This window comes from Babylonia areolata, chromosome 15 (genome assembly GCF_041734735.1).
Source record: "Babylonia areolata isolate BAREFJ2019XMU chromosome 15, ASM4173473v1, whole genome shotgun sequence".
Lineage (NCBI taxonomy): Eukaryota > Metazoa > Mollusca > Gastropoda > Neogastropoda > Buccinidae > Babylonia > Babylonia areolata.
The window spans coordinates 29,027,946-29,044,097 of NC_134890.1; the positions used below are offsets into that span (position 1 = coordinate 29,027,946).

Consider the following 16,152-nt stretch of genomic DNA (forward strand, 5'->3'; position numbering starts at 1 on the left):
CCCCAATTTAGCCTAGAATAATTCCTATCATTTGTTTGCGACTTCGAAGACTTGCTAAAATGGCGGACGGCAACAGAATGGAGAAAGTGGACATGAGCAAAGAGTTTTCCAAACTCTCAGAGGCGGACAAATACTTTGTGCGCAAACTGGAACAGATGAATCGTGCAAGAGCAAAGGATATGAAAGCCCTAAGGAAAAAGAATTGGATTACAGCTCTGGCAATTGGGACAGGAGTGGTGTCCATTTGTATCCTTTCATAACATACGAAGTTCGAAACTTCAAGGGCATCATCGTATTTATGGTCGAGTGATACACTTAAAATTCGCTGTAGTGTAATATCAGCTTGAGAAAGTAAACCGTCCATATTGTTTTGTTTAAGCAGCCGAGTTTAACCGGCAGGAGAATGTGTTGTGCAACGGTAAGCCTGTTTCATAAATCAGCAAATGATGAAGCCTAAGCTTGGCGTGAAAAATATTGTTAATGTGTCAGTAGAGATGGTGATTTAACCTCTCTCTCTCTCTCTCTCTCTCTCTCTCTCTCTCTCTGTGTGTGTGTGTGTGTGTGTGTGTGTGAAATCAATTGGATACATGTATTCAACTTTCAAGAGAATGACCCTCTGCAAACAAGTACCTAGAACATTAAATTTAAAACGAATTAGGAAACAATGAAAGATAGCACTCTGAGTTTGACAAAATTGCTGTGTTTCCCACTCCTAGTCATCAGTTTGTAAACAAGTTGTAATGGAATGTGTGAAATTCAAGTATTTCATTATTATTTGTTACATTGAAAAAGTATGTATAATATATATTGATTAACATTGTAAAGGAATGCAGGCAATGCGAAAGTGATGAACTAACAAATGGTATCACACAACCGGCATCAGATGATTCTTCTTGTGGTTGGCACTGGGTGATTTTGCATTTTAGTAACCCACCAAACACTTGAATGGATTACACTTTTACAGGATCTTTAATGGGCGCATCTTATTTATGCATAGGTTATTCAGGGACTAGCACTGTAGCAGTTTTCATGCTTAAGTGAGTAATGAGAACAATCTTTCCATCCCCCAAAAGATATTTTTAAGTGCTCTAACTACTCAGCTATCACACATAATGTTTGAAAAGAAAGAATTAATTGTTAACTTTGCAAGGAAATTTTTTTTTTTACCGTGTTTTCAGAATCTTGGTGTGTCATCTGTTACATTATTACCCAAATTCAAACAAACTCACGAGTTTAAAAAATTGTTGGTGACATTTGATTGAAATACAAATTGTTTCACAATTTTATACTTTACTACTTGCATTCTGTATCTCAAACTGTGAATATAAAATTCTGTAACCTTAACAACCACCAGATTTCTATTCCATGTATGCTGTCCGACAAGAACGTTTCTTGGCTGATTTTGACAAGATGCCAGAGGACAAGAAATGATGTGGTTCATGGACAATCCAGACATGTGATACATGTGTGTATTTGTGTGGCTGAATTTTGTCTGCTTGTCAAGTTTGTGTCAACAAAGACTGGGAATTACATATTTCATCAAGAGTGTTGTAGACTGCTGTGCAAGCATCTGATTTAGAGCGATGATTAATATTGCTGTTAGTTTTTAGAGAGAGAGAAAAGTTGGTGGAGGGATGAAGGTGACAGTAAAGAGAATCTGAGAATGAGAAGAGAAATAGGAAGAGAGTGTGCGTGTGTTACTCACTTACAGTGTATGTGTGATGCCAATTATTGGATAATATGCTTGCTTGTTTTGAATCAAAGCCAAAGTGATGAGTCATGGTTGTAAACATATATTGAGATCAGTATGTTTGTATGTTAGTTACACAGGTCTATGGAATGGATTGGTGTGAGTGTTAGTGATGAATGTCGTTTGATTGTAAGCATCTGAAGTTCTGAAAAAAAAAAAAAAATATCCCATTGTCCCACGTTGTGTTACTTTCATTTTTGTGAGGTCTTGAATGAGGATTATAAAAAGCATTTGAATGCACAGGCTTGTTTGGCCTTTGCTGTAAAAAGTTACAGAGGAAAGTTGTTATTCATTCTAAACATTGTATTTTGGGGAGTCATCTTGCTTAGTTGTTACCTTAATAAGTCATGTTGTGTTCTTGTTATTCATTCTAAACATTGTATTTTGGGGAGTCATTTTGCTTAGTTGTTACCTTAATAAGTCATGTTGTGTTCTTGTTATTCATTATAAACATTGTATTTTGGGGAGTCATCTTGCTTAGTTGTTACCTTAATAAGTCATGTTGTGTTCTTGTTATTCATTCTAAACATTGTATTTTGGGGAGTCATTTTGCTTAGTTGTTACCTTAATAAGTCATGTTGTGTTCTTTTCAACCCCTGCCTCTTTGACAGTTGAAGTCAGAAGAGAAGAGACAGTATTTTGCAAATAGCGTGTATCAATCTGTACATCATGTCTGCATTGACCAATGCTAAGTACAGCATTGTTCCACTTTATGACGTTTCTCGTCAGGTCTTCCCATTTAAAAGGTGAAGCTGCATAGTGTAGTCTACAGAAAAGTGCTTTACAATGAAATGTTCTTATTTAATGCAGAGACATCTGATACATGCTCACACATGGACACATACACATGCACACACACGCTGTGCCAAAGAAGCTGTCATTGAAAATGTGTAGTGCTGTGTTTCCTCTGTGTTTGTTTGCTCCATTCTTTCTCGTTGTTTATACAATGTATATGTTCTCATTTCTGCATAAAAATGCTGAATTATAATATATATATATGTTTTCTGCATTGAAGGGTAGATCATTGTGCCTGGTTTCCAAGTAGATATTTCCAGGAAATTTATTTCCAGTAATATTCCATTGTAATTGTATGCAAAAGCATGTTTAGAAAACTGTAAACTGTGGCTGCTATTTCTTATGAATAGTTTGTCTGATAGGAAGCCTGTTGCCTGTCTCCGCCTAAAACTTGTGAGCGCTCAAAAATAGATACAAGATTTGCTACCACTGAAAGATGAATGGCATTCTCAGATACTTCAATTTATTGCTATGTCCTGATCGCTGATCTTTTATCAACTTGTTCAGTTGCTTCCTTTCCCCAACCATTTTAATTTTTTTTCTATGTGTAGGTTAATTATTTTGTATTTGCCATGAAATCAGTCTGTCCGTCTCGCTGGTTCATGTACAAGTGGAATTATCACGCTGTTGGCTGTGTATACTTGTGTTTGTTGATTAATATTTCAGGTACAAGGTTTTTATCAACCAACCTTTGGAATATGAAAAAAAACCCCACCCAAACCAAACAAATAGAACAACCCCCCCCTCCCCCCAAAAAAAAAACAAACAACCCAACAAGAACACACACATACACCAAAAACTGACACACATAAAAAAACAAACCAACTGTGTTGTACTGCAAGTAAATCCTGCTGCAGCAGTATAAGCAGGGAAGAGGAGCGAAGAAATAGAGGTTAGAAAGAGTGGAAAAGGAAGTCTAGACACTTACATTGTAAGGTGTGGTCGATAGAGATGACGGTGCATTAATACTGGGTGTGACAGTTATCATGATAAGGACAAACTGATCTCAGCTCTATAAATAAGCCAGTGGTAGAAAAAAAGTTAGTGTTCTCTCTGTTGTCTGTGACCTTTATTACAAGCTGCAGGTGTCTGGAGGAAAAGAGAAAAAGAGAGCATTGTCTGGTTTCAACATCAATAAAATTGGGAAGTGAAGGTGTGTTTATTCTTGATTTATGTGATAGCAATGAGTAGATCCTGAATTTTTTCTTCGTTTTTTTTCCCCCTTTATTTATGTATTTTTTTTTAATGAAAAATTATAAATTAGCAGTGAAAAGAGAACCTCACTACAAAGTATATGTCCTGCATTCTCACTGAATCTATTTACTGATGTGAAAAGCCTAATAAAACTCATTTATTACAGTTTTACACGTTCTTTTTGAAAATGTGTTGGAAGTCTGCATGTTTGCTCATTTGTACTGACATTCATATAACTTAAGCCTGATATGTTTAAGGTATAATTCATTGAACCAGTAACTCAAAATGCAGAAAAATGTGATTGTGTTTAACTTAAGCCTGATATGTTTAAGGTATAATTCATTGAACCAGTAACTCAAAATGCAGAAAAATGTGATTGTGTTTGTGTTGAGCTAGCTACATGATCTGCAATGGCTAATGTTTTTCCAGTTTATGCCAATTCCTTCACATGTAACCCATTTCTCCCCATTAATTTCGGAAAGGTGGAAGTTCGAAGATGCATGCCTTGTGACAATTTCCTCAGAGTAAAACATCTAATGATAGGTTTATGTGTATTGTGTGTGTATCTTGGCTGAGAGAGTGGGGATGAACCTAAGGCAAGGCACTCCACTATGATCAGATTCTCGCCCAGATAATCAGGGCAGCATTTGTCACCTCTGTTGCCCTTATACAATTATGGTCTTATAGACGCAACTAGCAATCATACATGCATATATATAACTTGCAGGCCAACAGGGAATCAGTGGCATTGTTTTTCTTGGATTTCTAACCACATCCCTGTCTGTCCATGCACTGATACATTGCCATGATGGGTGTGATAGCCGGGTGGCTGTTGTGTTGGATTTTCAGTCCTGAGTGTCCTGGGTTCAAATCCCGTCTGCATCTGGTGGGTTAATTGTGGAGTTTTGATCTCCCAGGTCAACAAATGAGCAGACCTGCTTGTACTTGCACCCCTTTCAAGTGTACATGCATGAAGAACATTAACTGGGCAAAAAGTCCTGTAATCCATGTCAGTATTTCCTCTTTGGTCAGTAATTGAAACATGAACATAACCAGCATGCACACCCCTGATGATGAAGTATGGTAGCCTAAACTACGGGGAGTAAACAGCCATATGTGTAAACCCCACTGGAACATGAGTGAATGTGGGAGTTGAAGCCCAACTGCCACTGAAAGTGGTAAGATATTTTATGTTTACTCTCTCTTGCAGACCCTCTTAGATGCATTCATGCACACACACACACACTGCACTTCAAGACAGCCAGCCACTAAGACAGAATGCCCAATACAGAATGTCATTGTTTATTCTGCATACAGTCCAAATAAATAGAACAAGAACACATGCGCATCCCACATATACATGAAAGTCCATCTGCAAAACATTGTAAGCCACATGAAAAGCAATAGCCATCTACAGTACACTTCTGTCTATATAATAATAATAAAGCATGTTCCATTGTGCACGCAATGGTGTCTGAATGTGAATCTGTACGCGAGTGTTTCAACAAGAGCATGTTAATGCTGTTTCTTTTGCCCAAAGTTATGTTACTGTGCATGGTATCAGTATCAGTATCAGTAGCTCAAGGAGGCGTCACTGCGTTCGGACAAATCCATATACGCTACACCACATCTGCCAAGCAGATGCCTTAACAGCAGCGTAACCCAACGCGCTTAGAAAAATTGCATCGACCGGGAATCGAACCTGGGTCACCCGCGTGGCAGGCGAGTATTCTACCACAAGACCACCGATGCTATACTGTGCATGGATCATTCTGAACCATTAAAAATCAATGAGTTAAACACCTATCAAGTGAACTGTAAAATTAATATATGCTTTCTTCTAATAAAAAATAAAAGTAACACGAAACTATGCTGGATAATAGTAATTAGAACAAGCACAACATTTGGGGGATGAGATGAACTGAGAAATCTTTCATGTACGCAGACATTTTGCTGCGCCTAGAAGCTGAAAAGGGAGAGGCAAATACTAGGACTGATTTTATTTGTTCATAGTTAATTCACACGTATTGCTGTTCTCCATCTCTTGAAATCTACATCAGCATTAGTAAATGACCACATGAGTAGGATAACGAACCAAAAACAACAACAACAAACAAGCAAAACAACAAAACTTTATAGTTGACATCCAACAACTTCAAAAGAATTTGGGAAAGAACCAGTAAAATTAATTCCAGTATAATGACAGTAAACTATATGCTACAACACTGATTGTGGACCCAAAAGTAAACTAAATGGGGGGGAAATATGGAATCCAGTATCTGATATAAAAAAAAGAAGAAAAAAAGCACAAAAAAACCCATTAAACAAACCAAACATGTAAATCTTCCATAATATAAAAGTGTACACAGATCTACTTTCCAGCTACTCAAGGACACTTCATTTTTTCTGCAATACATGTGAGGACAGTGGATACACAAGCAGTTTACACACCCTGTCTTTGTCATGTTTCAGCATGCACACACACACACGCACAAATAATGAAATAAACACAGGAAAAAAAATTAATAGACATGTCTGGGCAATGATGGAAACATTTCTTTCACTGTCACAGCAAAATGAATCATAGTTTTTTTTTGGCAAAACGGATGCAGAGATGGAAAGAAAAAACCATCGGGGAGAAGAACATCAATCAGAGAACTATTGCAAACAACTGATATAATCGCTGACTGTGAACTGTCACTTCAAATGCATAAGGACTTTATGTTTCCATTGGAGATGCGTAGATTTACAGGCAAACTTTCATGCAGATCCTGCTGTACTTCAAAACACACACAAAATACCAATCATCATGAAAATGGCAAGGCATTTCTCCTCAGCTGATTTGTCCACACAAACGCACACACACAAATAAAAAGTAGTAAAGAAAAAAAGAAAATGTCATGGTACGAATCTGATAGAAAATGATATGATTAATATATATAATAATGCAAAACAATGACAATGGATATGCTGATTCATCATTTGCAGGTGTGGTCTTCATTGCTTCAGAACAACAGCTGTTTCTGTTCTCTTCCCCTCCCACACTTCCTCCTTTCCTTCACTCTCCCGACACAGGGCTTTCACAGCTGCTGTCCCCTCGCTCATCTTTGTCATCCCTCTCCCCAACTTCATCAACCCACAGCTGTTTTGCACAATTAATAGCATGGGGTCAAAACTGTTGTGAATCAGACCATGTTCAAAATGTGGAGTGGTGGTGATTTTCACTCCCCTTTCCACTAGACCTTGAATGGTGGTCAAGGTGCTGGTCTTTCGAATGAGATGATAAAGAAAGGTCCCACATGCAGCATGCACTTAGCTGTTTGCGACAGCAAGAGAACCCACAGCAACGAAAAAGTTCTTGCTGATGAAATTCTGCAGAAAAATCCACACTGACAGAAAGTAATACAAATAGATTTGCAGATGGAAAAAAAAAGGGGATGTGGGGGTGGCACTACATTGCAGTAACGTGCTATGCCCTGGGAGAGCAGACAGAATTGCACAAAGAAAAATCTGTTGTGACAAAAAACTACTACAATACAAACTGACGAGAAATAAAAATAATCTGCTATCAAAAATATCTAGATGAGAGCAGCTTAAAATCCAAACTGTTTCGTCAAACCAGAGAAACTGGATATGTAATTCAGTACAATTTGTGAGATAGATCACAGCAAAAAGAACTATCTGATAAACAGAGCATTTGGTCCAAAATACCGTGACAGGTAAAAAATACTATGACATTGGTCCACATCCTTTCTATGTCTTACCATCTGGTAGGATAAACCATTTTTTGTGATTTGTTTGTGGAGAACAGCTCTTATGCGCACTTGCTTCTGCTTTTATCTTACAGGCCTTCATAGTAAATTCCTTTTTATAAGCACCTATACTCCAACCTTTGCAGGGGTATAAGCTGGATTTTTCCCCCCTAAAACCTACACACTCTGATATGGACAAAAATCCCCCACCCTCCCCCACATTCTTGACAGACACTAGGGAGTCAACAGATATGTTAAATGGGGTTACGTAGGCACAAGAAGGTTGATCTGTGGATATGTTCATTTAGGAAACTGGAAAAATCACCATCCTTTGTTCTTGCCTATTTTTAACAAAACGGTGCTTCAGTTGTAAATACATGATAACTGATATACTTTTGGTGTGCACCCAAGTCCATTTGTGTGGTAGTGAAAAACAGTCAAGTTTGACCTTTCATGAGGCAACTCGCACTAAAGCCTGGTCTTTATAGAACATGCTTCCCTTTCAGGGCAGGCTGAATTTTTCACATGAATTTCTGTACCTTGAGTCTCAAGTTCACTCGTACATCTATACTGAGATAAGCGTTCTCAACCAGTGTTTTCTTAAACCAGCACACACTGAATGAACTAAGAGTTAAGCAGAAATGAAAAAGTTAAAGACACATAACTGAAATTACTGAAGATTGAAGAGGTTAACTCTTTAAGATGGAGATCAAAATGAGTTTTACAGAGATGTATAAGAGACAGAGGAAAAAAAAAAAAGCACTTCCACACAAAACATGCTTTACTGTTTTGCAGATAATGGTTTGTTTGTTTTTTTGTCCTATCACAACATTGACAGAAATGACCGAATCTCTTTTATGTACTTTGCAACAGCAGAAAAAAACACACCAAAAAACCACCACAGAAAGAATAACAGTTTCAGAATTCCACCTAACAAAAGAAAAAAAAACAAAAACAACAGACTTAAAACAACAGTATTTATATATTTATTATTCTTTATTACTATAAGTGTCCTACCTCCCTCCTCACCTAAAAGGAAAGACAGGATGGTGTTGCATGCACACAGACTCATTTTGTTGAGCGTCGGTTTGTAGTCTTCGGTATTTGGTGTCTTCCACCATCCCTGGCTCTCACCGACGTCACCCCCGTTCTCCACAGCCGGTCAGTTGCAGCAAGAATCGAACACGAAGGGCCGCAGAAGACGTAGCATCTGCACAGGATCCAGACAGGAGAAAAGAAAAGACGGTGGGTGAGTTGACGGCAACAGCAAACGACCAGGAGCGTCAAGGGAAGCAACACGACACTGAGCCAAGCACTGCATGCACAACTGAGGAGGGTACCACGTTGACTGGTCTCAAGAACTGTTGTGGTTCACAAAAACAAAAATGAAAAGAAAAGAAAAGATCTGCTAAAAAAGAGGAATGAATACATACTCTTTTTTCACAGATGAGCCACATTAATTTCCTGCATTCAGACAATATGTGAAAATAAACAATGGTCAAAAAGCTGTTTCACTTAGAGAACATAAGATGAGCAAAATGCAAACAAAATCATCTGTGAAAAGAAAAAAAAAGAAAGGAAAACATTGCCCAAACTGGCTGACACAAGAAAGTAAAGAAAAAAAAAAAGGAAAAAGAATTCTTTCACAATCTTGTACCATTCTCATCATCAATCACTTTCATCTTGGAGTCTTGTCCATGAGCTCAAACTGTCGCGTGAAAGAATTCTATAGGTGTGTTGTCACAAGATTACAAACGTGGCCAAGAAAAGGACACAAATCAGATCTGCTTCACGTGTAAAAATAACAAAAGTCCCCTTGCACAACACTAAAGATCTGTGGAGGATCAGAAGTTAACCAAGGCAGGATTATGTATATAGCTTCATGGATTGTATACTGCTTCATGCCGCTATAGAGAAGAAACCCCAAGATCTAAGAAAGGAAGGATGACTCCAGATCTGTTGAAGAGAAACGCACACAATGTGAAGTTCCTCCGACAGATTACAGTACAACAGCACTCTGCCATCAGGGAGAGAAACAGGAACTGAAGGAAAGGACTGGCGATGTGAGGAAACAAACGCCAACAGGAGTCGAATGTGTGTGTGCCTTTCCGGCCTGCTTCTGCCTTTTCTTCTTCTTCTGCATTCGTGGGCTGCAACTCCCACGTTCACTCGCATGTACACGAGTGGGCTTTTACGTGCATGACCGTTTTTACCCCGCCATGTAGGCAGCCATACTCCGCTTTCGGGGGTGTGCATGCTGGGTATGTTCTTGTTTCCATAACCCACCGAACGCTGACATGGATTACAGGATCTTTAACATGCGTATTTGATCTTCTGCATGCATTTACACACGAAGGGGGTTCAGGCACTAGCAGGTCTGCACTTATGTTGACCTGGGAGATCGTAAAAATCCCCACCCTTTACCCACCAGGCGCCGTCACCGTGATTCGAACCCGGGACCCTCAGATTTAAAGTCCAACGCTTTAACCACTTGGCTATTGCGCCGTCGCTTCTGCCTTTAAATCCTTCAGGACCCCCTCTCCCCCCCGCCCCTCTTAAAAACCATGCTCACGGTGGTTGTTGCCTTGAAAGGTTCAGCTGCTGAAATCCCCAAGAACAGCCAGTGTATAGTTTTAGACTTTAAATAATCCGGACCTCCCCCTTTTAAAAAAAAATTTTTTGCAAATGACTAGACAAATACTTGCGTGTATCTGAACAAGAGGAAAAAAACAACAACACAATGAAGAATAAAAAGTCTTTCCACACCACTTTGACCACACCAATCCACTAGAAAACTGCAAACAAAACCATAAAAAAAAAAAAAAAATCAACACAGAAATGATGAAGAACTCCATAAACAAAGTTTTCATACAACTCTTGTAAATGATTGATTCAACTCAGGCTTCCAGAGCACACTTTTTTTCATTTTTTTTTTACAGTACAAATCAGAAACACTGAAAATCAAACACAGAATCAACAATACAGAAAGAATTACATAACATAATATAAAGATAAAACGAAAAATTCACAATGATATTTCTCAATATCGTATGATATACAGGCTTGACAGAATCATGTTTAATAACCAAACAATTGCTGTAAAAGAAGATATCAACAACATAATAATCAACAACATAAGATACTGTCACCAGAATATAAAAAAAGCAACAACCAAAAACTAATTCAACATTTCAAACAAGATATATAACAGAATACAAGTATACTAAACAATATACCATGGAAAGAAAATCCACTGATCATCTCATACAAATCAAGATACAAGTGAACTAACATCTGGAATACAAAACAGAAAATACAAATTGGTTGCCTAATAGTCACTTACAAAGCTTGTAACACATTAAAAAAAAAAAAAAAATCAGATCAACATTTGGCACCATGCAAATCTGGGACATCAAATCATGCATTCCATATACATAAACATATGTATGATCCCATGACTTTCCTCTTGTGTGTGGGTCAGTGGGTGAGGTTTGGTGCTATCATAAATGCTGCTTTTTCATTGTGCATCCATTTCATTTCCACTATGCTTCCCCCGTCCCTGTCCACCTCCCTCCCCCTTACCCTCCCTCACAGTCAACAAAACATTAACTCACTCAGTACGGCCAGTCCTCTCTTCTCCTCTACACAGACCCCTCGGATGTCCAGTGGGTGTCTGAATGGCCCAACCTATAGCTTCCGTCATCAGAACTGTGGTATTCTTTGTCAACATTCACCTCTTCAGTATAAGAGCGTTCCACTTGCAATATTTTGATGATGGTAATTGGGATGAAAGGCGGTTAACGTCGTCTCTTTCGCCGTTCGTATGGAGAGAGTTAAGTGATTGCAATGATCTTGGCATGAAGTAAATGCCGCTTGAATCATCAATTATCAGTGGGACGATGCTGCATTTAGTTTTGGGGAATGAAATCTTAAAGAAATATTGGCCTATGCTTGGCCAAATGAATACTTTCCCACATTTGTTAAGCCCTGTTATTTAAATATCAAGAATAACCAAATACATCTCTGCCTTTACAATTACAGAACTCTGATAAAAAGTAAAAACAAATAAAGCCAGTCCTACGAAAGACCAACACAGGAAAAAATCATTGATATCTTGAACATCTTTCAAAATGGATCAATACAAAAAAAATGAAACTTGTAAAATGCCATGCAGACTGAACATTAAAAAAAACCACACACACACACACACAAAAAAAAAACACACCAACAACCCACCATAAGTCAAGAAAGAAGACATGGATATACCAGACGCATACAATACCACACAATAGCAGATTTACTCCCAATCTTGTATTGGCTGAACAAATCTGGATTTAAAGGTCTCACACAGTCACAGTCATGGTTGGTGTATCACACAAAAAAACACCCGACATGATAAAACAAGCGGCAGCCATGCAAAAGAACAGAAACAGTGAAAGAGCAGACTGATAAAAAATAGCATGGGTCACACTTGTCACTCACTTGCCTTTCTCACTTCTCTCCCCCCCACCCCCCCACAACCCTCCCCCTCCCCACACACCCATTCAGCGTCTCTCCCCAGTCTGCACACACTGGGCCACACCACAAACCTGTCTTCCAGTGCACCAGCAGTCTCTCAAACCTGTGTTCTCTCCTTCTTCTACCTGTCCCCTCACCTGTACACTACTCACAGACACACCTTTGCATATAGTCACTAACTTTCACCATCATTTTCCAAGCCACAGCATGTGTTCTTTACACACACAAAAAAAGAAAAAAAGTGGCAACCTTTCCAGTATTTTTTCAATTTTTTTATTTTTTTTTATCACATTGGGTTGAAGAATAATGGTTGAATTTGGTCACAAAGTGGTGCCCATGACGACTGAACGTAAAATGTGGGTGCTCACTTTTTGTTTCTCTGGTCCCAGTGCTGACTACGGAATTAAAAAAAATTTTTTGACAGAACTCTTCAGTTCTCCCCCCTCCTTCCACTCCCCCCTTCACCCTGCCCCCTTCCTTACTTCCCTCCCCTATCATTTCCTGGTATAATTTATCTAAAGATCATAACTATTAGAACTTCTTTCTTAATTCATCCATAACAATGGTCTGATAGGCTGGCATATCACATTGTGACATATGCAAATTTATCCAAGGACTACAAATGTAAGAACTCCTTTCTTAATTCATCCACAAAAATGCTCCAATAGCTTGGAATATCACATTGTGACATTTGCGAATTTATCTAGGGTTATAACTGTAAGAACTTCTTTCTTAATTCATCCACAAAAAATGCTCCAATAGGTCGGAATATCACATTGTGACATTTGTGAATTCATCCCAGGATTATAACTGTAAGAACTTCTTTCTTAATTCATCCACAAAAATGCTCCGATAAGCTGGCACATCACATTGCGACATTTGCGTAGTTCAGAAGGTGTGTGAAAACAACAAGTAATGCCTTGAACACAGCTGGCTTCTGAAAACCATCAGTGTGTCTCTCAAAACACAAGCCAGTCATTGGTGAACATGCCAGTGAAGGAACTATTCAGAGCCTTCTGACAAAGACAACATGAATACGGAGGTCAACTGATTTAATATCAAGTCTCTCCAATGCACACTGTGATTTACTTTTGGCATGATTATTAACGTGTGGATTAAAAATTTTTTTTTTTTTTTAAATCCAGTTACAATGGACTTGTGTCACAAAAAACAGCTTCCAAAGGAAAAGCACTCATTTTGGAGATAAAATTAACCACAGAAACTGCAAACTGAAAACGTTTTTGAGCAAGACAACTAAATTCAGGTATCTTGTGATTTTTTTTTTTTTTTCATATTTAGATTTTAACTCTGACCAAGAGTAATGCTGCCTTCTTGAGCGAACTTAAGAACCCTTCACTTCTAAATGGATGTACAACGTACATCTTAAAATCAGACTGTGTGGGAGTAACAGTACACTGACCCTTACTCAGTACTGCTTTTATATTATTATTAGCTTTTAAAGCTCCGAGACATTCTCTTGTTTGTTTTTTGCTTTTTTGTTTGTTTGTTAAGGTTAAAAATTTCAAGCTGTTGTTGTAGTATCATATTCTTTCTTTTCTTTTCTTTTTGCCTGACATCACTCACTCAAATGATCGCTCATCTAACCACAGTTTCTATACTGTTTTGACACTTGCAGTATCATGAATGCAAACATTTATGAGAAATCAGTTTCAATAAACCCATAAATCTGAACATATCATCACTTTTAAATTTGCTGTTTGGTCAGTGCCTGGTTTTTGCACACTGAAGTCAACATCTGATTCACTGTTTTTGTGTTCAAAATCAAACTGTAATCCTCTAGATTGAAAAAAAAAAAAAAAAAAAAATTCTAGGAGCCAGCAGACTGAGGGACTGAATGATCAGTATTGTGATCCCCTTCTGCCATCTTCCGTGAAACACAACAGACTTACACAAAGCAGTCTGCATTGTCGCACTACGGTGTATAACCTTTTTTCCCTTGCTGCTGCTAGTTTCCACTGCTGTAACCATATCCATGGGCACACATGCTGGACATCGTTCAGATGTCACCGCAGACATCATCCTCTCAGCCTCCTACCCCTCTGAATTCCTCCTCCCTTTTCCCCAAAAACCAATAACCACAGGAAATGTGACCCCCCCCCTCCCCCCCCCACAAAAACAACCCAAAAAACCCACATGAACATTTTCTCTTGACACATGAACCAGCCACAGCATGTTATTATTCAAGATATATTACAGTGTAAATTGGTTAATATTCCTTTCTCCACTGTACTGCCACCCTCCCCCTCCCTCCCCTCCTGTCCATGCCGGTGGTTAAGGCCCCTGTGGGGTTTGGGGGTGGGGCGGTCTAAATGTGGATGACGTCCAGTCGGTTCCCTTTGCGAGTTATCCTCACATTGCCGCTCTGCACCTCTGGCTGTCCGTTCTTGAAAGACACCTCCACCGTGTGACCCTTGAACTCCGCAAACATCCTGCCACACACAGCCACCACACCGTCTGATATCACAGCATGTGAAAAGACATTAACATGCACGTTGTCTGATATCACATTATGTGAAAAGACTTTAATTAGCACAACATGCACACTGTCTGATGTCACAGCATGTGAAAAGGTGTTAATTAGTACAGCACGTGCGTTGTTTCATATCACATAATCACATGCTACAATAAGTGTGTGTGTATGTAGAGGATGTGGTGTGTGTGTATGCATGTCTGTATTGTGGGAGCTGCAGAATATATTGGAATGTAAGTGTGTAAAAATACTAAATATGTGTGTGTGTGTGGAAGGGGGATCCAGGGGGGTGGGGAGAGGGGGGGGGGAAGGAGGGAGGGCGGGCGGGGTATAGGCGTGTGTGTGTGTTTTGTGTGTGTGCGTGTGTGTGTGCGTGCATGCTGTGGAAAATGCAATATGCGGGAATGTGCATGTGGGGGGAGGGGTGGTGCAGGGTAATGTAGGAAATGGTGTGTGTGTGTTTGAGTGTGTGTGTGTGTGTGTGTGTGCGTGCATGCTGTGGAAACTGCAATATGCGGGAATGTGCATGTGGGGGGAGGGGTGGTGCAGGGTAATGTAGGAAATGGTGTGTGTGTGTGTGTTTGAGTGTGTGTGTGTGTGTGTGTGTGTGTGTGTGTGTGTGCGTGCATGCTGTGGAAACTGCAATATGCGGGAATGTGCATGTGGGGGGAGGGGTGGTGCAGGGTAATGTAGGAAATGGTGTGTGTGTGTGTGTGTGTGTGTGTGTGTGTGTGTGTAAGTGTGTGTTGTGTGTGTGTGAATGTCTGTATGTCTATTTACATTTATTTGTATATTTGTATATTTATCTATCATCATTATTGTCTTTTTATTTTGTACATTTATTATTTTTTTTCTGCATTTTATTCTATTTCATTACATATCTGCTTACATTTTTTATGTTATTCGTTTATTCATTCATTTATTCATTTGTTTATCCATTTACTTTTTTTTTGCACTTTTTTCTCCTCAATGCGTGACTAAGCATGTTGGGTTATGTTGCTGGCCAGGCATCCGCCCGCTTAGCAGATTCGGTGTAGCGCATATATGGATTTGTCCGAACACAGTGATGCCTCCTTCAGTGACTGAACTGACCTGAACTGATATAACAAGATGGCATGGAGAGCCTTGGCCAAAGGAATGATTAAGCGCTTATAGTTTTTAGAGGCGTTTGATTGGCTGAGAGCGGGTGGGCCCATCTTTTCACTGTTAGCCGCGCAAAATTTGGCCAAGCAGAGCAAACCAATAGGCCTAGTTTGCATCAGTTTGACATGGTACAGTATATGACACCAAAATAACATTATGTGAAAAGATGCTCAATGAAGGTATACTTTAACAACAACAACATATATATAATTAAAAGAAAATAACAAAAAGATTGTCTAATATTACATCATATGAAAAGATGTTCAAAGTACCATGACAACAAGAAGCACATTGTCCAACACCACAGACGGGCGCAATAGCCGAGTGGTTAAAGCGTTGGACTGTCAATCTGAGGGTCCCGGGTTCGAATCACGGTGACGGCGCCTGGTGGGTAAAGGGTGGAGATTTTTACGATCTCCCAGGTCAACATATGTGCAGACCTGCTAGTGCCTGAACCCCCTTCGTGTGTATATGCAAGCAGAAGATCAAATACGCATGTTAAAGATCCT

The 16,152-nt window shown here is 39.1% G+C and overlaps 2 protein-coding genes across 13 annotated transcripts in view; one reads left to right on the top strand and one right to left on the bottom strand.

Moving 5' to 3' along the window:
- The first annotated feature begins 27 nt into the window (after positions 1–27).
- On the top strand, positions 28–3,786 carry LOC143290542 (cytochrome c oxidase assembly factor 3, mitochondrial-like). Its single transcript, XM_076600077.1, has 2 exons — positions 28–246; positions 1,355–3,786. Exons 1-2 carry the CDS (start codon positions 60–62, stop codon positions 1,429–1,431), a joined length of 264 nt encoding a protein of 87 aa, XP_076456192.1. The 5' UTR covers positions 28–59; the 3' UTR covers positions 1,432–3,786.
- Positions 3,787–5,027: 1,241 nt separating this feature from the next.
- LOC143290538 (unconventional myosin-Ia-like) overlaps positions 5,028–16,152 on the bottom strand; it is a 162,890-nt gene continuing 151,765 nt past the window's right edge. For 11 of the 12 annotated variants that reach the window (XM_076600065.1, XM_076600067.1, XM_076600062.1 and 8 more), the window contains one exon: positions 5,028–14,459. In XM_076600065.1, coding sequence (XP_076456180.1) covers positions 14,336–14,459 — 124 coding nt within the window. In that variant the 3' untranslated portion in view covers positions 5,028–14,335. The remainder of the gene's footprint in view (positions 14,460–16,152) is intronic. The other variant, XR_013056407.1, reaches the window with a different exon arrangement.

Excerpts from the sequence above, each read along its gene's own strand:
- LOC143290542 (XM_076600077.1), top strand. The coding sequence starts at position 60 with ATGGCGGACGGCAACAGAATGGAGAAAGTGGACATGAGCAAAGAGTTT. Across the intron at positions 247-1,354 it reads GACAGGAGTGGTGTCCATTT|ATTTCTATTCCATGTATGCT; the intron begins GTATCCTTTCAT and ends AACAACCACCAG.